General features: G+C 37.6%; 1 protein-coding gene across 1 annotated transcript in view; it reads right to left on the bottom strand.

Moving 5' to 3' along the window:
* ush (Zinc finger protein ush) overlaps window positions 1–23,656 on the bottom strand; it is a 100,048-nt gene that overhangs the window by 3,634 nt on the left and 72,758 nt on the right. Inside the window, exons 2-6 of the mRNA XM_018522468.1 lie at window positions 3,608–3,855; window positions 3,088–3,460; window positions 1,778–2,309; window positions 513–772; window positions 5–120 (exon numbers count right to left, since the gene is read on the bottom strand). Of these exons, the coding sequence (XP_018377970.1) occupies window positions 5–120; window positions 513–772; window positions 1,778–2,309; window positions 3,088–3,460; window positions 3,608–3,855 (1,529 nt within the window). The remainder of the gene's footprint in view (window positions 1–4; window positions 121–512; window positions 773–1,777; window positions 2,310–3,087; window positions 3,461–3,607; window positions 3,856–23,656) is intronic.

The following is a 23,656-nucleotide window of genomic DNA, read 5'->3' as shown; positions in this document are numbered from 1 at the left end:
CCGCCGCGACCACCGACGCCGGCGTCGAGGGTTTATTCGCCGCCCTCAGGACAGCCGGCGGCTCCACCATGGCGTTTTGGGCCGTGGAAGCGAGGCCTCTCGTCATTGGCTGAAGGGAACCTGAAAACGTAAAATCGTATTCCAGAAAATATCTTAATAATGTCATTCATTAACGTTTAGTATCTATATTTAGTCGATTTCGAAAGCGCATATCCTTTCTTTATTTCAAAGATGACACAATTAAAAAAAAAAAGCGTGATTTTCGAGTTATTATTATATGAATAAGTTAAGTAAATATTACCCTATTAATTATCAAAAATAAAATAACTTTTTCAGGTCTAGTGATACATATGTACATTGTCTTTAAAAAGTTACATCTTTATAATCGGTAAATATTAAGTACATTCATTTTTTAACCAGGAATTGTTTTGAAAGAAATTGTTTAGTTATTGTTTATATTGTTTATATATTATTGATGTATAAACGTGCGTAATTTTCAAGCCTCAAGATACCATTTGGCAGAAGGAAGCACGCTGTATCGGGAGCCGGAAGTGCTGGCGCGGCGAGGACGCTCGCGCCACGGAACAACGAATACGGCACGATGAGGATGGGGTTAGTGGGCAACGCCAGGCACGGCTGCGGGGGTGGCGAGTCACCAGGACTCGAACTGGTCGGCGGCGACGCCTTCACTGAGGATGTCGGCGTCGCCGTCGGAGTTGACAACGTGTCTTTCACCACGTGCCTCGTGCTGCAGTAATGCGTTTTATGCGCCCTGCAACAGATTAAATTGCAATTAAAAAAACGTTTATGTAATATTTATAAGTACAAACATAATGAATTATTATCATTTTTATAGCACTTCTAAAAATTTGATAATATTTATAACTTTTTTTTTACGTTAAATTAGAATAATTTTTCAAATAATTTAAATTAATATTTACTTCTGAAATATCTACAGCTTTGAAGATTTAGGGTCCAAAAATTTTTAATTATTACAAATCTAAATTCCGTTTATATTGGAGAATTTTAAGAATTCATATCTTTAAATTTTTAGATCAAAAAATCTCGTTTTACTTAAAAAATTATCCTCGTATTTTTTGTTATAGTTGTAGTATAGTTAAATGTTTTAACACGATTGACTTTTCTTTTAAATGTATACATTATTTCATTTTTGTACTTATAATTTTACAGAATTCTTTATAGTCTCAGTTTTAATTCTTAAAAATTGTAATTTATCGAATATAAATCAACAATTTCAAATATCAAGACATTAAAGAATTAAAAAATTCCATTTCATGAATCATCTTTGTTATATAATTCACACACATATTCTTAAAGAATTCTTTTAGAAATCAGAAAAGTCTTATTGAAAAAATTAATTTATTATAAAAAATTAATTGTTCTTGCAATTTAATTTATAGTTGTAAATATATTTATAAAATTTGATAGAATATATTACAAAATTCATGAATATAAAATAAAAGGCTATACATTTTTCATCTATAATTCTATGTACTATATGTATATAATTCTTCACACTCTCAATTCTAATTTTCAAAAATTTAAACATTAAAGATAAAAAAATTCCCGACAATTTCAATATGTTACTTAAAAATCTGACATCTATTTGCCTTTCATAAATCACGTTTACTATATAATTTACAGTAATTGATGCTTGATATATTTTTTTAATTTCACAAATTATCTCTTGTGTAAAATCTGAAGATGCTTCTCTGTCCTATAACAATCACAATATTCTACTCTTCTGTCCACCCACCTGTACGTCTTCAAGGAACTGAATCGAATGTCGCAGTTCCTGCAGTATCTCTCGGCCTCTTCGTTCAAGGAACCATTAGCCGCGGTGGTTTGGCCAGCCGTTGTCGGATTTCCCGCCGAGGAGTTCGGGTTCGTCACCACTCCCACAGCCGCCGCTGCCGCCGCTACCGCCGCTGTTGACGACGATGGTATCGTCGACGGCGCCGGCGATGACGCGTGCATCCGCATGTGACGATTTAGAGACACCTTCTTATCGGCACTGTAGGAGCAATGCGGGCACGCATACGCCTTCCGTACCTCGAACTTGCCGCCGGACTTGCTGCCGTCGTCGTCTTCGTCGTTCGCCGTATCTTCGTCCACGCGCGGTCGATGGGCGCAGTAGAAGGTGCGATGTGCCTCGAGGGTGCTCGCCGAGCTGAACCGGATGCCGCACGGCGGGCAGATCAGGGCGGTTGGCGGAGGCCTAGCTGGCTCCACCGTGATCGTCTCCTTGCCGTCGGTCGGCAGGACGAACAGGCGACCTGATGCGATCGCTGAGGAAATCGATTCAATCAAGATTGTCCCTGGCGATGAGTTATTATTTCTTATCCTATAGGATATGGTGGTACAATTTCGAACATGATATAATTTTGAATGAAATAAGATTTGAATCTAATTTTCGAAGTTCAATTAAGTTTTATTTTTTCCTGATTGACACCCTTTAGCATCCCTCACACAATAAGAGGATTATCAAACTTGAACCTCGAAAATTGGATTTCAATTTTATTTCGTACCACACCATACCTTTTTTAGACTTTATAAATATTAAAGGTTTTGATTTCCTAGAGAAGAGAGAGAAATTTTGAAACTCCTATTCATCTATATAATATACTGAAAGAAAAGTGCTTGGTGTTTATAATTGAATAATTACTTATGATTAAAAGCTCCGATTTTACAGTTATTACTGCCGTAATGTTACTAATAATTATCATAATTATATGTGGTTCTATATAAAAAAAAGTATACATAAATAGTTGGCTCCAAAAATGATTATAAATTATAGTATGTACATTTTTGTGTATAATCATTATTTATAAAATTATAAGAATAATTATTATTACTAACATTATAGCACTAATATCTACGTATAAAAATGGGGTTCTTAACAATATTTATTTGACCATACAAATATCAAATATTTTTTTTTAGTGTACTTTGGTATTTTGAAGTTCACCCAAGATTTAAAAAAATAAAACCAAGAAAATTAAAAGAAATTAATTATTTTACGCATTCCTAAACGAAGGCGTCGTGCCTGCCGCAGATTCTGCTCACCGTTCTGCAATCCGGCCGGAAGCGGCGGTGTCGGATTCGGCGGCGACGTGTTCTCGGGCTTCACGGTAAGGGCGGCGACGGTGGCGGGTCGCAGAGCGGGATCCGTCGCCAGACTAGTATTGAGTCTCAGTCTTGGTGTTGCCTCGTCGTCGAGTCGTATCCTCTTGGTCTCCCCCGCGGCGATCGAGTCCTCCGAGTCCCTGCGGCAGACGGAGTCCCGCCTCTTGATGGAGGTGGATGACAACGAGGACGACGGCCTCGGTTGGCACTCGTCCTCTTTCGTCGTATGCTGTTCCTCGTCGACGTCCTTGGGACTCGACTCTCGCGTCCGCACGCTCCTGGACGGTGCATGGCGGTCTCTTATGGCCCTAGCCTGCGTTTTTAAATATTTATTTATGTTTATTTTTATTTATATTTTAATATCGATAATATTTATATTTTGACGTCAAAATGATGACGTTATGGTGACCTGAAATCGTTCTGCTTGGGAAGTTAGTAGAAGTTAACGAAATCGACGTACCTCGATGTCCTCGTTAAGGTTGACTAGGCGCAGTCTCGTGTTCTCCGAAAGCACGCTGAGGCGCAGCTTGATATCCTCCTCACTGATCGAAGATGACACGGGGTTGAGTCTTGGAGGGGGCGGTAAGCTCGAGTCTTCCTCAACTGGCGGTGCTACCGGACTCGACACTGCCGATCCGCCGGCGCCGCCGTCCACGCCGCTGCTCACCGACGGGGTCTTCTCCGAGTCGCTCCACTCCTCATCCTCCCCTGGAACCAAAAAATGGATACACATCAGTTGACATTCTCGATCTACAGCGAAACAATAAGAATGAACACTATGAGAATTTTCATCCCTACGAGTTCGATTATCTCGCTATATTATTTCAAACGCTGTGAAATAATAATAAATTATTAGAGTTGTATTATAGAGAGCATAAAAATATTCTTCTGTATTCTTTTGAAAGAATATAGGAAAACAAGAGGAATTTCCAAAGAAATATAAAAAATGTTAAACCAAGATTATGATAAAATAATAATGTGAAATATTTTGAATTGAATTTTACTAATTGTCGGAAGATTTGAGATATCTTCTGGGAAACTACAACGTTGCGAAAACTTAAGACTCGCGACAAGATAAACCACGTTCATAATTTGCAAAGTCGACGTTAGATTGCTTAATTCAAAAGCGGGTCCTATAAATGATGGATTTATCTCACTATTATCCCAAGCCCTTCATTCAAATTCAGCAAAGTTAAACGATACAACACAGTGAGGCAACTGTACATTTCTTCGGGAATCGTCGGTGCCGATCGGAGGTAGCCCGCGAAACGACCATAACGACGCTGGACCAGAGGGATGCTGAGCGAGGTGTCGAGATGAGAGAAACCGCTCTCCGGCTGTCCGGGTGTCTAATGGGCTTTCAGTACAATGGTCCTTTGCGTACCCCACATTCCCTACTCTCTCGCCGGCTCGGTCTACCCCCGTCCGACACAACCACCAATTGCACCCTTCGCACGCCGCCTCTCATCCCCCACTTCAGGGGTCGCACTCGGCTTGCTCGCGCGCAGTATGTCGAATAGTTCAGTGTCTAAGGGCTGGTCCCGGCAAACGTGTGTGATAGACCATCGATAGGAAGTTTAATTCTGAGGATTGCGAAGCCAAGGGACACCACTGATGATCGAACGAGCCTCTGAGAAGATTAATTCTAGTCGTGGAGGGAAAATTTTTAACTAGAAATTACGCTTTTGAAATGATATCTGAATAATTAATCATCAATATTGAGAAAAAAGAACTTAATTAATTATACATTTTTAGAAAGAAATATTTGAAAAAATTTGATATCAATGCTGAGAAAATTCAAGTTCTATCTGAGATAACTCAAACACAAAAAATCTTAAGAATATTTTTTAAAAATATATAAATCAGTCTCAAGGACTCTTAAAAGTTCAATAACAATATGATGATAAAAAAGACAAATAAGAGTCGAGTCTTTAAAATATAAACGTATAAAAATTATTAATATGAGTTAAATACATATATAATAGAAAACTGAGATATTACATGTTTCGGCTATTAGATTGAGCTATCTTCAGATATCCCCTCCTCTTCACATTTAAAATTAGTTACCATCGTCAGACAAATAAAAAAAGACAAATAATATCTCTGGAAGATTTGACAGACACACATAGTTTTCGCTTATTATACTGACTATTAAGTATATCTATCGTCACCATTGGACTGATGTATTTTTCATTACATTCTACACATTTTTAACAATGTTTTGGACGATGTATTCTTCTTACGAAACGATAATTGCGATCTTACGGATCTTCACAAAATTCTTAACAATCGGTCAGCAAATCGTTTGTGAATAATTGGTGTCTTCCATACAACATTCATCAGAATCGCTACATAAATTGAAACCATTATATCGTGGTTTTTTTTTTATTTCTCTGACGATAATAACTAATTTTAAATGTGAAGAGGAGGATATCTGAAGATGACTTAATCTAAGAGCCAAAACATCTTAGTTTTCTATTATGTATATATTTAACTCATATTAAAAATTTTTATACGTTTATATTTTAAAGAATCGACTCCTATTTGCCATTTTTATCGTCATATTATTATTAAATATTTTTTAAAAACAATATTTTGTAGGGAAAATTTTAAACTTTTACAATAGAAAGTCGAAAATTTTCACAGAGTTGGTTTTGAACACTTGGCTCACAAAGTGAAAAGAAAATTTCCCATTTTGTCTAGCTCGTAGTTTTCAATATGTAAAAATTACCAAACTCACAGAAACTCAAAAGATATAAGAGACCTGGATAGCAAAGAATTTTAAGCTTTAACATTTTTTCTTTAAATTTAAATTTCGTTCATTTTTAACAAAGTTACAGCTGCTTCAATTTCGAAGTTCGCGATGCTACAAACTTTTGTCCCAATCCGATATATTTCACGATTTTTTTTTTGATCGATCGTCAAACACCCTGAAAACAGACCGAATAATCTACCAGGTGGATCGTCGTCGAAATCAGAACTCAAGAATTATCTAGATGCTTTAATTGTCTCTTCGAACGAGGAGAAGGAGCAGGGAGAGTGACAAAGGAGGGAGGCTGTGACGTAAGGGAGGACTCAAAGAGAGAAAAAATATGAGAGAGAGAGAGAGGGGGGGATAGGTAGGTAGGTAGATACAGGTAGGTAGGTAGGTAGGTAGGGAGAAAGAAGTGGGGGAGGAAGGGAGGAGAGAGAGAGAGAGAGAGAGATGCCTAGGGAGATTGGGCAAAGGGTTGCAGAGCGCGCCTCGTGGGCTATCCCGCGCTCGCATCTACATTCGAGTCGTGTTCCTTCCTCTCTGCTTCTCTGTAAATAAGCGGTCATCGATGGACCGGCCGTGGCATGGCGTGGCATAGCGTGGCACGGCACGGCGTGGCAGTCTCCCTTTTTCTCTCCTGCGATCTATTTCTGTCCCTCTCGGGGAACGAGCGCGATCGCGGGCCTTAATTGCGCAGCCATGCATACGTTCGCCAGCGACGACGTCTGCGAGTTCATATACGCGACCCTCGTCCGCTCCTTCGTCTTATTCTTCTTCTGCCTCCTACTCCACCTCGTGATCTTAGATGTACGATTGGACAGGCGAGGTGTACGGTAGAGAGAAGGCCGCGGATAGATCTCTCTATCTTATATGATTGAAGCGAGAGGTGTGTACGATGGAGGTTGTAGATAAGTCCTCTTATCTCGCACGGTTGGTTTCCTTTCCTTCCCTTCCCCTCTCCTCCAGGGTTCTATTATCGAGCGGGAGATTTCGAGATGATCTCCGACTGTGGATTGGACTCGCGATCGGCTCCGAGATCCAAGGATCTGGGCGTTCGATAATCCTACCACGTCTGAAAATTCGAGAGTACAATGGTCGTGTACCGTGGATTTAAAAGGTTTTGAAACAGCCCAAATTTTAGGTTCTCTCTGAAAAATCTGCTACTTTCGAAGAGAATACGCAAATATTCACAACTCTAAATGTGCTAAATTTTAAGGAATCTGGCAAAAGAGGTTTAAGATTTTGAGATCTAAGATCTCGAAGAAAATCCTTAATCATAGAGATCACAAACTAGAAGCGCAACCTTTCGAGTGATTCTTAAAATCTAAATGCGGAAAAATTGAGAAAATTTAAAGATTTATTTCGCAATTCGAGAATTCTATTTAAGATTATCTTTTCTGTGTAAGATAGGATATTATTAGGATAATAGATAATAGTAGAATAATAATTAAATATAGAATAATTAGAAATGCACGACGCTAATTGTTAGAACATTAACTCTTCGTTGATCCTGAGTGTAAACCATCCACAAAATTATTTTAACTTTCTGAAACTCAATTTTCTTTTATTTTGTAGAACAAAAATACAATGTTTATAAAAAAATCTCTGTTTTTTTTTCAAATCCCAAAATGGCCAAAATAAATACCTTTTATCCAAAACTAACTTACAAACTAATTATTTTTTCAAAGTGTCGTATCTGTACAATTCTGTAAATTTTTAACTTTTAATATTGAATTTTTTAAAAGTTACAATTTTTCAAAGATTTTACTCGTTTTTCCTCTATTCATTGAAGAACTCAAGAATTTTTTTTTCACAAAAACTGTAATGAAATTTCAATCAAAAAAACTATTTGAATGTATTCTACAGACCTTGAAATTGACCCATAATTGTTTTCATATCGATTGGATTTTTTAAATAAGAATGTCAATTGTTTAAACATTGCTCTGGGTGTGAGCTACCCAGTGTGTCAACAAAGGGTTAAAATTTTTTGCAACATTTTTATCAACTTCTAAGCGTTTTACATAATTACTTTGATAGTCTGATAAAATTATTTTCAGGTCTACATCCAGCTGAACTTCAGGTATTTTAATAAATCCGTCCATGTAAAAAAAAATTAAAATTCTAATATAGTATACTGTGTTTGAATCTTCTAATCCTGACGATCAAGTGAAAACTTAATCTTCATTGACTCCCGTCATGGGCTCGGAGCACTCTTAATTGCACGTGCATGCATACGTTGCCGATCGTGAAAAGAGGGCTGCGCGCCTCGGCTGCACTTACGACCACCACCTTTATACGGGCGTCCAACCACCTCCGTCGTGCGACGGTTGGGGTGCAATATATCTCGAAGAGAGGTGGCGAGGCGGGGACCGGGGGAGGGCGGCAACACGGCCGCCATTAACATATCCGCGGCCTGATAAGCCTTTCTCGGAACCGATACCGCCGCGCCCGTGTACACCTTCGGCCCCCGCTTTATGCAAGAAGCGAGCAATCGCACAGCGACTCCGGCGTCGCGCTGAAGAACGGAGCCGGAAGCTCGTACTTTCGATCCCGCCATTCTACGTCCTTCCGATATATATACTCTGTACCCGTTAATGAGCCTCAAATTCCGGCCGATTTACCGGTGCCTCGACGCGATTGATGCGTCACGCAACGATAAGTTGCTTAGATATCTTATTACTTCAGATCCTTATGGGTCAATTCTAAACAGAATCGTGAGGCTTATAATATGTTCTTCTAAGGTTTATAAGAATTTACAAGTGCTTTATGCAATATCTTTACAGATATAGCTTCTTGCTTGCTTGGGAAAAATTATTGCAATTTTCCCTGCAAGTAAAAATTGTTGAACTGATTTATGTCCTTCATTGTTTTCTAAGAAGAAGCAGAAGATTTTCAAGGCGTAAAGCTTTTCTTAAAATTAACATTTACGAGAAATCGTAGATATTTATGCAAAGAGTTACATACGAGTCATATTCTTACAAGTTTTACGAGAACAAATTACGAATCTTACGATTTTGCTTAGAATTGATCCATTAATTTGCAGTTTTACAAACTAACGGGTCAATTCTAAGCAGAATCTAACTAGTTTCCAATTGCAAATCATGCACTTTTGAATCGCGTTTTTTGAGCTACAAATCTTTGAAAAAGACGTTGATTTTTTTATCAAGAAATAAAATTCCTTTTAGGGTCAAAGACAGAGTTGATGAAAATTAATATCTGATTGAGACACAATTAATCAAACAAGTAAACCAAATTATAGCGCATACATTTTGACCCTCGGTTTAGGTCCTCTCCAATATAAGAAGATTGTTGGTCGCAGTATAAAAGCTGCAGCAAAGACTTTTGCATAACACCTAACACACCAAAAGTGGGGATGAAAATAAAGGATTGATTGATTCTCTCATGCGTTATGTATTACGCAAAAGCCTATGCTTTCTCTCAGAGTTAGACTTGTTAATTCGCCAACAAACTAGAGCAATTAAGGAAGGATCTCGCGACATTGCAGAAATATACTCTCAAAATCTGATAATGAAAGTGGATAATCACTGATGTCAGTGCCAAGTATGCCACTATTCACTAATCACCCAGTGACGTATTTGGCACTGGATAATCAGTGAAGTTCAATTAAAAAAGAAAGAGGTTTGAGCATTATATATCCTAAAATATTGATATTCATATATTAATTTCTATCTTCTAATACTATATTCATTGAATTTATGCACTAAAATAAGATTAATTAGATCACACAATAAAAGTTAGCTAGGTTCGAAATTTCACATTTCACTTACTGATTACCAGTGGCATATTTGGCACTGATATCAGTGGTTATCCGCTGGTTCAGATTTAGAGAGTAGGACGTTTTCTTCGCATCTTATGGCGAGAAGATTAAATCGTTAAAGCATGTCTAAGGATCGAGGAACAAGCGATTTAATTTAACGAAGCAAATCGATAAAACAATCAGAGACGCATAAACCAGACGTACTCTTGAGCCTCTTGAGGAGTCGCGCGAGTGCACGTGATGCGTCGGTAAATCATCGAGTGTTCCGTGACCGAAGGCACGCGTGCCGCGAAGCCGCGCGATGCAAAAGCGTCCGCTCGTTAGAGTAATAAGTAGGTATGCGGGGCATTTATTATATCGCGCTCCAAACCCTTCCTTCCTTCCTTCCTTCCTTCCTCGCTGCTTCAGTCACGGCCAACGTCGACCTCGGCGTTGCCCGTTCGAGTGTTAATAAACGGGAATTTCGAGAAACTGTGGCCAGGCGCCACTTTCCTGATCGATCCCAAGTGCATCGAAATGTCGAATTTCATCCCTTTATGAGATCTCTCGGTCAACGTGACAATTTCACAAAGAATTCTTCTCGTAGTCGTTTCCTTTGCGTCGTGTAAGAATATACCGTAAAATGGATTAACTTTGGTCCAGTCAGGATAAATAGACTTTGAGATCCAAAATTATCCTTAAATTTAAGATTCAAATTAGGACATAAGACGTCTTAAGATGTCTTTAACTCTTGATTGCATCAACGAGTTATTTGGACCCAAAGAAGAACATAAAAGAGTGTACGATTTGTACGATTGGTACATGAGATTTAAATCGTAGGTAAAAAAACTTTAAACCTTCCTCTATCAATCATCACCCTGAGGGAGAAGTTCTTAAATTCTATTTACTTTAAATAAGACATTTTAGAACTTATAGGTGGAGTTTTTATGATTGCAGTTGAAGGTTAAGGTATTTTTAAGAAGTCTTATGTCTCGATTTCGACATATGTGCTGTCTGGATCAAAAGAACCCAGCACTAATTAGGTATGTGAAAAATTGGGTTCCAGTAAAATGAGTTAATCACACATAATGCAGCTTATAATGTAGTAAACAAAAGATGCTTAAACAAAAGGCTCAATATACTCTGTGAGCACAGTTTTATACTTTTAATACAACATAAACTCAACAATTATCCAATGTTGAGTCTTTTATTTGTGTTAAGGATCTTTATTTTAGACCTCATATGTGAGAAACAATTAATACTAGAAATTTAAAATTCCTATTACGATCGAAGCCAGATCTTCATGCTTTAAACAATTCAATCTTGAATTCCTAATATACACTATATATGTAGACTATATACTAATATTATATACTAAGTGCGGGTGGCACCCAGTTGGACACGGCTCAATTGGACACGAGCCACTCACAGCGCTTGAGACTACAAAGCTCCTAGGTCGCTGTGATTGGTGGTGTCCAATCGAAACGTGATCAATCGGGATCACCCCCTAAGTACTATATACTAAATACTATATACTTGCATATATACCATACACTGAAAAAAAAGATTAACTGCTGCAGCAAATTAGATGGTAAAATATGGCATAGCATTTTTAATTGGTTGCAGCAGTCAATTTTTGGTTGCATTAGCCTATCGAAATTCTATACTGAAATTCTATACATTGCAGATATTAAAAATGCTATGCTATATTTTATCTAATTTGCTGCATTAATCAATCTTTTTTTTCAGGATATTGTAGTCTTTTCGAACTGCGCGCCGAATTGTTTTTCCGGACTATAAACGCAATTAAAAAACCACTTTAGTAATCGCGAATTAAATTGACAAGCAATTTTAATAATTTGATGCTACCATCAAGCATCATATTATAAAGATGTTAATATGTCGAAACTGTTAATAAATTTATTACCTCGGCCGAGACTTGAATCCGGATCTCTTTTATTTATCTCACATTATAAGCTACATTATAAAAAAAACCTAATTTATTTCCTAGAGATCCAATTTTCCAAGGTAATTAGTTCTTCAATGGATTCTTTGAGTCAAAGTTACCCCAAATTTGGGCCAAAATGACCCTATTTTACGATACTCAAGGATGCATGTTCTCGTCGTGGCTCCTAAAAATTCCCCGGCACATCCGATCCTGGAAGGGAGCCCACGACTCGCACGACACCCGGTGTACACCCACGTACACCGCCGACGCGAGTCCTCCGGGAGGAGGAGGAGGACTCGCAAGCGGCGCAGGACGGTAGCAGCTTCATCGGCGCTATGCAAATAGGATCCTGATCGTGACGCGGGTAGGCAAACACGCGACGTACAGGTAACAGGCAGCGAGGCCCGGCTGAGTGAGTCTTCTGCCCCCCTCCGCCCTTTCCCCGTCTCTGCGCCATCTCTTCCTCCTCCACCTTCTGCCCCCGGAGGAACCCCCCACCGATTCGCATTACGGATCGTGCGCCTTTTCACGACCCACGAGGTCGATCGCTTCCCATTCGTATAACGCCCGTTCTGCGTCCATTCGCTTTGTCCCTCTTCCTCCTCCGTCCCGTCACTCTCCGCCCCGCCGTTCGCACCCCCTTACACGCTGCATCGTAGAGATATGCTAATGCACCCGGTCCCCGATCGTGACACCGCGGCCGCTAAGTGAGAGCTCAACTTGCGAACCTACGGGGAAGGTGGTGGAGGGAGCTCCCCGTGACGAGCTTCCGGAGGGGCATCGAGGTGGAGGCCTCCGCTCCTCCCGCGGCCGATCAAGCGATCGACGTGTCCGTCCTTCGTGGAATATCGGATCGAACGCGCGGTGCAGTCGCGGACTTTAATTACGAGCGGAATGGCAATCGATCGTGTATCGTCGCGAGGTATTTTTAACGGGACGGCGTAAAGGAGAAACAACGAAGACTTGAGAAACAAAACAGTCCTCGGCTTTTTTTATCTTGAAGTCATACCATTCCTTTCCGTGGCTTCAAGTACACGCGTAAGAGATCAAATCGAACGATATTCTGAAAAAATGGCGATAATCCTAATATCAAAACTGAACAGTACTCGAATATTTTTGTATTCAGTGGTTCTGCAGGAATCTACAGAACTGCATTCTGAATTTTATTACAGTTTGGATATTCCGTAAGATTTTCATAATTCAGTGCTTAGAAAATCGGAATAATTTTTGCACCATTCTGGTATATGTACTCTAACAAGTCTGGTATTTAATTCTGCGCGGAAACAGATTTTGCTGAAGTATTTAAAAATTTAGCTCGATACAGATCTGAAAATAATTTTGTTAAACCATCAAAACAATCCTGGTAAACTGAAAGAAAATTTTAGTTGCTGCAACAATTTAGATATTAAAATATGGCACATTTTTATTGGTTGCAGCAACCATATAAAAATGCTATGCCATATTTTAATACCTAAATTGTTGCAGCAACCAATCATTTTTTTCAGTGTAGAAATATAGTTTTCTTAAACACCCATCTAATTGCATCGTATATATAACAATACTGCACTGAAAGAAAAGATTGGTTACTGCAGCAAATTAGATGGTAAAATATGGCATAGCATTTTTAATTGGTTGTAACAGCCAATTTTTTGATGCTGCAGCCAATTGTTGGTTGCATTAGCCTATCCACAATGTCAGTATAGGATTTCGATTGGCTAACGCAACCAAAAATTGGTTGCTACAGCTAATTAAAAATGCTATGCTATATTTAACCATCTAATTTGTTGCAGGAACCAATCTTTTCTTTCAGTGTGCACATACAAGTAGGAAATGGACAAAAACGTGAAGAGTTTCATTCAGTAGCTAAAGTTTTCTGTATAAAAATACGTGGAATCTGTGTAGACGCTTGTCCAATTACTCTGTCTAGTATTAATATAATAAATTATTATTAGTTAAAATAATAACTGCATATTATAGTCTATTTATTGTCGTATTTTTGTTCACTAAATAGATTACATGGGAAATTTAAGTATAATGTGCAATGCTGCAGAAAATTGTGATATTCTAGCAACCAGCTTGAGCTGAATTTTTTTTTATCTTACATCAAAATTATTTTTTTCAAATCTGGGTCTAATTAAATTTTGAAATAATTCAGTAAAACTGTTCTTTCCGTGACACACAAATTAAGATTCTTATATTTCACTATTCGCTGCGGGAATCTACAAATATTTTCCGTAGGCGGACGCTATAAAGTACAAACTCTCAACCAACAGTCACCGAGTCGCAGTCTCTCGCGAGTCAGATACGTAACAGCTTTATTGTGTCGATCGATACTTCGGATCGGTACTCGAGGTACCCGAGGTATATCCGTCCACCGATGGTCGCCAGCCGTCTCTTCTGGGAAGCTCGGATCACGTCGTGGAGCGCATTATTCATGCGGGACGAGCCTGCTTCGTCGCCACCTCCGCCTTCGTATACTTGGCGTTCACGCCTCCTTCTCTTCCTCCCTCATCTACTCGGTCGTAGGGACAACGATCATAGTAATTATCCTAAAGGACGACGATAAGTCCGATATTCCGCTCTGATAACGTCGCCGTTTCGACTTTCCACCTTTATCACTTAATCACGATCAGCCTGTTGCGATCCGCGAAGTACATACGTCGTGTCGGTAATTGTTATTAAACCTTTAATAAATATAAAGATATATTGAGAGCGACGACTTTTCTCTCGTCAGGTACAATTAAAATATTGAGATAACTACGATTCGTAATGTATTATAATTATCTTCTACGAGAGCTTGATTAATTAAACTGCAATTGTGATTAGCTTTGAATTGAAATTGCTTAACTATAGAAGCCAAAGTCAATTCAAATTTCAATGTTTTAAATTTCAAGAAGAGAGAAGATAATTTTTAAAAATCATTTTTTTATATATTTATTTTAACACAAAAAATATCAATATACGTTAATGTATCAAGTTTGAAATTCTCTAATACATGGAATTTTCAGTTTCCATTTTTCTTATATATTTAGTTTTAAGCTAACAAAAATTGCATGATAATTTGACTTGTGTAATCACAACGTATATTTAAATCTCTTTCATCTATTTTGAGCAGTTCTACCTTAAAACAAACAATTATCTTCTAGTCATCAATTTCGAAGACTTCGAAGCGTTGTCGATATGCTAATCGAACGACTATATCGTGACATTGTCTTTATCCGAAATACCGGCATTATAATGTATCCAGACCGTTGATTGAACACTCCTCTCTCTTTCTGCCATCGTCTCTATCTCTCTAATTTGTTTGCCCATCATGAACACCATCCATCGAGCGATATCCTTCTTTACCCTGCACGCTCCTCTCGGCATTTTTTTATTTTCTCATCCCTTACGCGACCGGTCTTGTAATATCGACACTAATCTCCTGGCACCCGATCGCAGAGAGACGATTAGACTCACCTAGGATTAGAGCCTTGGATTCTCTCTGCCTCTCTCTCTCTCTTTCTCTCTGATTTTGAGGCGCCTTCCATATCTCAAACCGCTCCAGGAATGCGATTTCACTCAGAGACCAAGCCGTTTATCGATATTCTTGGTATAAATTCCCTTCAATTGTCTACTCATCACCGATTGTTTCATCCACGTCCGTGAATTCCCGAACGTCTAAATTTCTGGACTTACAATACCTTGATTCCTGAATAGCGAATTGCGTCATATCCCTGAGTTTCTCGATTCTTCAGAGACCGAAGCTAAGATTCAACGAATTTTCGGAGAACTAAAACTCCAAAAATGACAGAATTAAAGATTAGAAAATCCGAGAAGGCCCACACTGAGAGAAAAGTTTTAATTTGTGACTATAATGATATATTACATGTTATAATTATGGTTATTACTGTTATAATATTATAACAATAACTGCAGATATTAGTAGTAATAACTAAAAATAAAAATATAGTTATTATTATCTTAAAAATGGTAGCAATATTACTGTAAATTACAGTCAAATTATTATTTTACCTTTTCGAGAATCCTTCAATTATCTATACTTATGATTAATATAATTCTAAGGATAATGCCAATATAAATTAATATAACTATTAAACACTAACTTACAGTCATTTTTTAGGTTAACCGTATCTTATATGATTATCATAATTATTGTTCCATTTTATATATGATAGGTCCGAAATAGAATAAATTATAGTTAAATTATAGTAATTGCAACTATTTTTATGGTAATGTAATAACTATAATATACATATAGTTATTTTCGGTGCCAACTATATATATTTGTTTATAGAAATATACACATAATTATTACTACATTAGAAAATGATGAGAAAATGTAATTATAGTCTACTAAAAACTTTTCTCTCAGTGCAAAAACGGCACATTTTAGTTTGGTCTGAAAAAGCGAAGCGTCCTAGATGGACAAAGTTGCAATTTCCGAACATTATATGCGTGTTACAATTCCAAATGGATATATTCCATATTGATTATCCCAATGTTAAAACATATCTGGGAACTCTTCTTGAAACTATTCAGATTCGAACGAACCTCGGATTTTAATTGAAAGATTTTAGATGAATAGAGTCATCCCCTCGTGGCTCACTATCCGAATGAGATCATCGGGAGTCGGAGCGCAGAAGGCTGTGTTCGCGTTCACGTGTCGTTATCACGCACGTTGTGCATTTCCCCTCATTTATTTCCGCGCGCGCGATCGCGCGCCCCTGACGTCGAAAGCGCCCTGGGGCAGAGCCCGGTGAGGAAGAGGAGGAGGGTGAAGTGGAGATCTTTGATCGGCGCCGAGACGCAGCTGTTTCGTTTATCTCGCGACAGGAACAGGATCCGCGCAGGTCGTTTCGCCCGCGAACAGGACCTTCGAGAGACGTTATCGTTGCGCTCCATCTGTCACCGTCTCGGTTTCCTCCGCTGCGCTGCGGGCCGGTGATTTTTTTCTGTTCCACGTTAAAACCCGGTAACGAAGGAGGTGAAGGAAGAGAGAGGAGAGAGAGAGAGAGAGAGAGAGAGAAAGCAGAGGGAACGGCCGATTGTCGATAGGGGTGGCGAAGAGTAACGTCGCCGCGCCACCTCGCAAATTGGTAGCGGAGAAAGCTTCGGCGATTTATAAGCCATCGCTTTTGTTGCGTTTGTATAATCCTGAACGAAAAAAGGTTCTTTTTCAAGGGATAAGTTTGGATGAAGGGCAATTTAGCAGCCTAATCAAATAATAGTCACAGCAAATTATCCCTAATTGGTATTTGCTCCGAAATTTCCGTAATTGATAAGTTTTTTTAACTTTGTGGGTTCAGCGTACCTTAAATTAATATATCTTCGCTCAACTTCCCATTTGCAATCATTTTTGTTCCATCCGTCTACAGGATCGTTTTTATCCAACTTAAGTTTTTTTTACAAGATTCTAGGTTTTCAAAAATGTGGAAAAATTCAGGCTTATTTTTCGAGATCTCTATTATCTACATTATCAAATAGTTCAACTCAGATATTAAAGTTTATATTTAATAAAAATTTAAATTTAAAGAAAAATGAGAAAGGAGTTTGAGAACAAAAAAGCTGGTACCAAATAAATTCTAGATTGGGAGGATTAAAGTCAACATAATTAAATGATTTTTTATTATTCTGAAAGCCAAAATATTCGAAAAATAAGATTATGTAACTTAAAATAAGTAAGACTGTAAAAAACATTTGTTATAAACAATTTTCCATAACGTAATTAAAAAAATACCCCAGCCTAATGGACCTACAAATACCAATTAGGATTAAGAAGTAATTTTTTACTTCTCCAAGAATTAAAAGAATCTCATTTCTCTGTACTTAAAATAATAAACTTATTTAAGAAACTAATGATTTACAAATATATAAAATAATCAGTCCGCGTATTTGGCATAATTTGGGGCAACAATAAAAATAATTGAATAATTATAAGCTGAGAAAAATATTTAGTTAAAATAGACGAACCAGAAGATTCTAATTATATCAATAAAAATTCCGGTTATTTAAATTAGAATTTAGCAGATTTAATCTGAAAATTTTGTCATCTATTTTCCAATTACTTCAACCAGACATTGTCTCAAAGTATCGAAGAGAATTGGATCAGTAATAAATAAAATAAATAAATAAATAAGAGTGAAATAGACGTTATCAGTCAGACGCAAAAAAAGAGGGAATAAAATCGAATCGGACACATCGCTTTCAAGATGCTTAATCCTTAAGTAGGCGCCTGGACTACTTTTTCTTCTTCTTTTTCTTTACCCTGGATAGGCTTTCAACTCGTTTAAAAGGTTACAGTACGATGAATAAAAATTGAATCCAACAATCGAGTGTTTAGTCTCCCCGGAGGAGAGAAGCTTCACTGAGAAAAATTTCCAGATTTTATCCGTTCAAAATGTAACAAACGGATATTTCCGATAGATTTTGATCGTACATTTAGGACTATTCGATAAAATTTTCTTAATATTTTATCGGATAGTCCTAAAATTTCAGTACACTGAAAGAAAAGATTGGTTGCTGCAGCAAATTAGTTGGTTAAATATAGCATTTTTAGCTGCAGTAACTAATTTTTGGTTGCGTTAGCCAATCCTATACTGACATTGTGGATAGGCTAATACAACCAGCAATTGGCTGCAGCAACCAAAAATTGGCTGTTATAACCAATTAAAAATACTACGCCATATTTTACCATCTAATTTGCTGCAGCAGCCAATCTTTTCTTTCAGTGTATAAACGCTCCTTTTCTTCTTCCGGTTTTTTTTTGGAAAATCAATCGGACCCGTCGCTTCCGCGTATCAGATACGACGGTCGCCCACCGTTCGGCAGAGCATCCCCGTGTCCGTTCGTCATCCCTCGAAATGTCGAAAGTGTCGATCCAGCGATCGACGCGGCGCACCGACCGGCCGGTCGAGCGGGAACGAGGGAACGAGGCGTAGGGCCGAAAGGTAACGAGACCGGGAGATCGACCGGATCAGATAGAGCCGGGCAGGACCGGCCGGTCCAGATCTCACGAGATAGGAGAATTTAATAACCTGCTACGCGACGCGAGGGGCAGGGGGGGGAGAGCGGAGGCGGAGGAGAACGCGAGAGGGGGAAGTGTGGGAAGGGGGTGGCAATAATATCGGAGAGATATCGATCTTTAATTAGGCATGCAGCGCGCGGGAACGCGAGATTAGATCTAAAGCTAGACGAGAGGCGAGTCCTGGTCGTGTCCTCCCTCTCCCCCCCTCTCTCTCTCTCGCTCATCCCTTCCTCTCATCTTCCACCGATTTATTCTCTCCCCCGCGTCGGCCCGTCCGTGGATTCGGCGAAGGATCGAGCGACCCGATCCAGATTCGCTTTCCTCTCAGTCGCCATTCTAATTGCCTATACGAAAGAATAAAAGACACATGATACTGTCATATATCTTTTATTTTTTCATAGGCAATTCGAATGGCATGCAGGGAGTCGTCAGGGAGAGAAAGAAGAAGATGGGGGAGGGAAAAGGGAGACGGGGGGTTGCTTTGCACAAATAATCCGTAAGACTAATTGAAAATTTGAAGGATGCTGATCTTCACGTGCAGATATTACTTACACTTTAATGGTTCGCGTGGGTGGGTGGCTGATAGAATTGTCTCGTTGGAACGTGTCTATCCGGAGAACCGAGATTGGCGTCGAGATCTAGAGCGAAAGAGTTTCGAGGCTGCGCGAAGATCGCGAGGATCTAACGTGATGACGAGGCAATATCGCCTGCGAGTACGAGTATTGTTGTAGTTTTGATTATTAAAGCAAGGTGATTTTTAAAAAGGAATGAGATTTCTGTTAAAAACGAGCGAAATTTATCATGTTTAAAATGACACTTTTCAGATCATAAACTACACTGAGAGAAAAATGTTTTATATTTGTAACTATAATTATAGTCACTTGAATCATTTTTATGGTAATTTCAACTATTTTATAGTTGTAATAACTATAATTATAGTCATTTTGGGTTGCCAACTATATATATTTGTTGCCAAAACTATATATATATAGTTACTGTTATTATTATTATAGCAATAATAATCATAATTATAGTAATATGTAATTATAGTTACAAATACCAAACATTTTTCTTTCAGTGTAGAAATAGAAGTAAACTAAAATTCAATATCTAAGTAAGCGATCATCTCTCGTCTGAAATTCAATCTTTTGTTTGTTCGAGTAAGTTTCTTAATTAATTAATTAATTAATAATATATTTTTCCTATTCCTTTCTATTTTAATCATTAACTTGAATTTCATTATTTCTATAATTTAAGTTATTAGTTTTTTCTAATCTCAAAATTTATATTATTTCTCGTCGGTCTAAATTCATACATATCGTTTAAATTTATAATTAATTTTAATGAATTTTTAGGTAATAGATATTTCCAATGACTTCATTTTTTTTAAACAATTTGATTCTTTTTAATCTCGTTGATGAAATTTTATAGATTTTAACTTTGCAACCGTCCTAGTATTATTATTGTTCTACGTTTAATAAATCCAAATTCGAGTTGAGAAGACATTTAAAACACGATTGTTCCAATCTTTTAATTATTATAAAAATACACAATAATTCACGCATTGAACTCTCTTATAGGCTTTCTTTCTAATTTTTAAAATAAATTAGATCGGACAGCGCAAAATTTATTCCGGATACTTAATAACACCGTCTGGCGGAAATCGCGAAGTCATGCAAAAACGAGCGAATCGACTGGATCGGAATTTCGATGCTCGTCGCACGAGCGCGTGTTCACGACTTCACGCACGTGTGCACGCTGCACGTTGAATATGCAGATGGATATAGTTTATGCGTGTCGACGATTAAACCTGAAGATATTCAGGCATTCATTAAGAAGTAGCAGCATTGACATCGCCAGTCAGATCTACCGATAAATCGCCATTTCTTGTCTTCCCAAACTTTGTCGCGTGTTAATAATATAGGTACTTACTATAAAAAATATCAGCGTGAATTTAACGATGTCTAATGTGTCGATAAAATTCTCACCTAGTTGGTATTAATATTAACACCAACATGATGTGAATTCAACTATGAGTTTTAAATTCATATCTTGGTATCGATACACGAAAAAAATGGTTTTACAAGTTCGGTAAAAATATTCTGAAGTCCTATTTTTGTGACAAACTTATCTACCTGCTTGAAAATAAAAAAATACCAAAGGTTTAAAGTAAAAAATACATTAAAATTATAATAAATCCATTCAAGTGATTCAAGTGATATAAAATAAGTAGAGTATATAGAAGAGTAGTTGCAGTAAACTCGTAAGAAAATGTTAATAAAACATTTTGATTATTTATTTTAATTTTTCTTAGATGTTAAATTGACTTTGAGATATATAGATTAATTGAAACAATTGTGTTAAAAACACTCAAAATAATATTCTATTTTTAATTGACATACGCAATTGTTAAGTTAGAAAGGTGACATGAATCTAACACATCAAAATATTACAAAAATAATAACATATCAGTTGTATGTTTTATGTTTATTTTACATTGAAGTAATAATCAAAATGTGGTAATACAAGAAAATTTTAATTATGGACGCACGATTTTTTACTGTGTATCTTTTATCGTAGTAAAGTACATTTTGCCAGCGCTAAGGCAAAAAATACTCGTCGATAAAGTAAATTCTGATGTTAAATTGAGATGTAAGTACAGATTTACCTTGTAATCCTTGGTATTTATATCAACACCATGATGTGGATTTAAAATTTATATCATGTTGATGTTAATATTAACACCAACACACAGCGAGATTTATATAAACACCATATGGTGTTAAATCCACACTGATAATTTTTAGAGTGTACACTCCTACAGTGAAATCTCACTCCAAGAAAGTGAAAATGCAACCACCCTTGAAAAAAAGTGAAAATGTTTCACTTCTTGAAAAAAGAGTTACGATCTTCACTCTTTTTAGAGTGAATTTTCATTTCAAAAAAGTGAAATCTCATTCCAAAACAGTAACATTTCACTCTAAAAAGAGTGAAGATCGTCACTTTTTTTTCAAGAAGTGAAATATTTTCACTTTTCTTCAAGGGCGGTTGCATTTTCACTCTCTTGAAGTGAAATTTCACTGCAAGAAATTTAGAGTGTACTATCATTCAATTATCCTTATTGTTAGATCATCCTTAGATTACGGTGATTCAAATCTGTAACGCATTCAATTATTTTCGTAAAGGTGGCCCGATTAATATCCCTCGCAGATAGAATAATCAGAATCCAATGGAAATTGAAACAGCATCGAGAGACGAGAGTTTCAATGGCGGATTATCGACACGAGAACAGACGACCATCGAACGGCGAACAACCTCGGACTGATAGGACGAAGAAAAAGCTGATGGCGAACGGTGTTCTACGGGAGCGAGGGGGGATGGTCGGGGGGGAAGGGCGAGGCACAGTGGCCCCGCCATCCATTGATAATTATTCATTCAGGCGAGTCGCGCGGCGCGGCCAGATATCGATCTTAAAACGTCGGCCGGAGAGGAGACCAGGCGAGAAGTGTCCCGTCCCGAAGAGATACGAAATCTCGGGTGTCGTTTCGCCGTTCGTTGTCGTCCACTCTCCGCCAGCTCAGGAAGAACGGCGACGAAGGGGACGGAGGGGAGGGAGTGAAGGCCTTAATGTATGCACGTCGGGAGCTCCCGCCGGGCGATAATTGCCCGATGTGGCATTGCCTCCTCCTCGTGGCAACGAGCACCGGTCACGTCTCAATGTTTTTAAGCCACGTTCACAGGACGCGCGAACGCCGAACGGAACGCTTGTTGATCTCTGCGATGGCTTTTGTATCTCGTATTCCCGTTCAGCGAACGAACCGTAGAGATTATCCGCCGGTACACGGAACGTTTTAGGTAAAAGGGAAGGAGAACTTCCTTGCGTTCCTGATCAAGATCACCCTGTGTGGCTGATTAATTATACTGAGGAAAAAATGGAAAATTATGTGTCGTACACAAAGCTGAATTGGAGAAATCAATTTAACGCTGAATTGATTAAAGATGAATTAAAACAAAGTGACAGTGAACATGAATCGAATAAATGATAATTAGGGAAATTAATGTATCAAGTAATAACAGCAGTAAACATCATGGAAACACACAGTTAAATTGAAGATAATTAAAACAGTAATAATGTGTTCTAAATATTTTAACTCCTTTAGGATTAGAAGAAATATAAAAAATTAGAAGAAATATAAAGCATAAAAGAATAATAATTCTTTTTAAAAAATAAACAACCATATATCTTTTTCTTTTTGAAAAATTAGTTATGTAGCTTAAAAAATGTAATAAAATTTATTAAAAACTAATTAAAAAATAATATTAACTGAATTACAGAGTAAAGTCAATCGAAGAATACCTTAAAAATAAAATTTGACGAAAGAATCTAATCAAGAGAGAGATTTTTTAAATATAAATATATTTTTGAAGAACAAATTTTCAACACCTGTTCATTCTTTTGAGACGTAGATCAATAAAAATTTATTAAAAAATAAATTATAAAAGAGTAATATTACGAAATAACAGACAAGAGTAAAATTAATTAAAGAATATCTCAAAAACAAAATTTGATGTTAAAAAAAAGTTATATGTATAAAAAACAAATCCTCTCGATATACAATTCAGCAAATTGTAATATTTCATAATAAGTATTGCGTCTCAATTATTAAAAAATAATTGAAGGATACCTATTACGAAATAACAGATGAAAGTAAAATTAATTGAGGAATATTAAAAAAATAAAATTTGATGTATAAAAAAATATTAAAGAGAAGGATTTTGTAAATATAAATATCTCCGAAGAGAGAATAGCTTTTAGCACCTGTTCGCCCTTCCGAAACACAATTCGTCGGCACGTTTTACCCTCCTGTCCCTCCTGTGATTCAAGACCTATTGATGTTTCGAGAGGAGGAGAACACCGGTTCCCTTCTCCGGAGCGCCTCGTCCCTCAGTCGCGAATGGCGTAATGGGGTGTTAAAGGCCCGGAGGGTCGGCGGGGCGACGGAGGGCGGTTATTTACGAGCG

The sequence above is a fragment of the Trachymyrmex cornetzi genome, unplaced genomic scaffold, assembly GCF_001594075.2.
Source record: "Trachymyrmex cornetzi isolate Tcor2-1 unplaced genomic scaffold, Tcor1.1 scaffold133, whole genome shotgun sequence".
NCBI lineage: Eukaryota > Metazoa > Arthropoda > Insecta > Hymenoptera > Formicidae > Trachymyrmex > Trachymyrmex cornetzi.
This window is presented reverse-complemented; position numbering and strand designations above follow the sequence as displayed.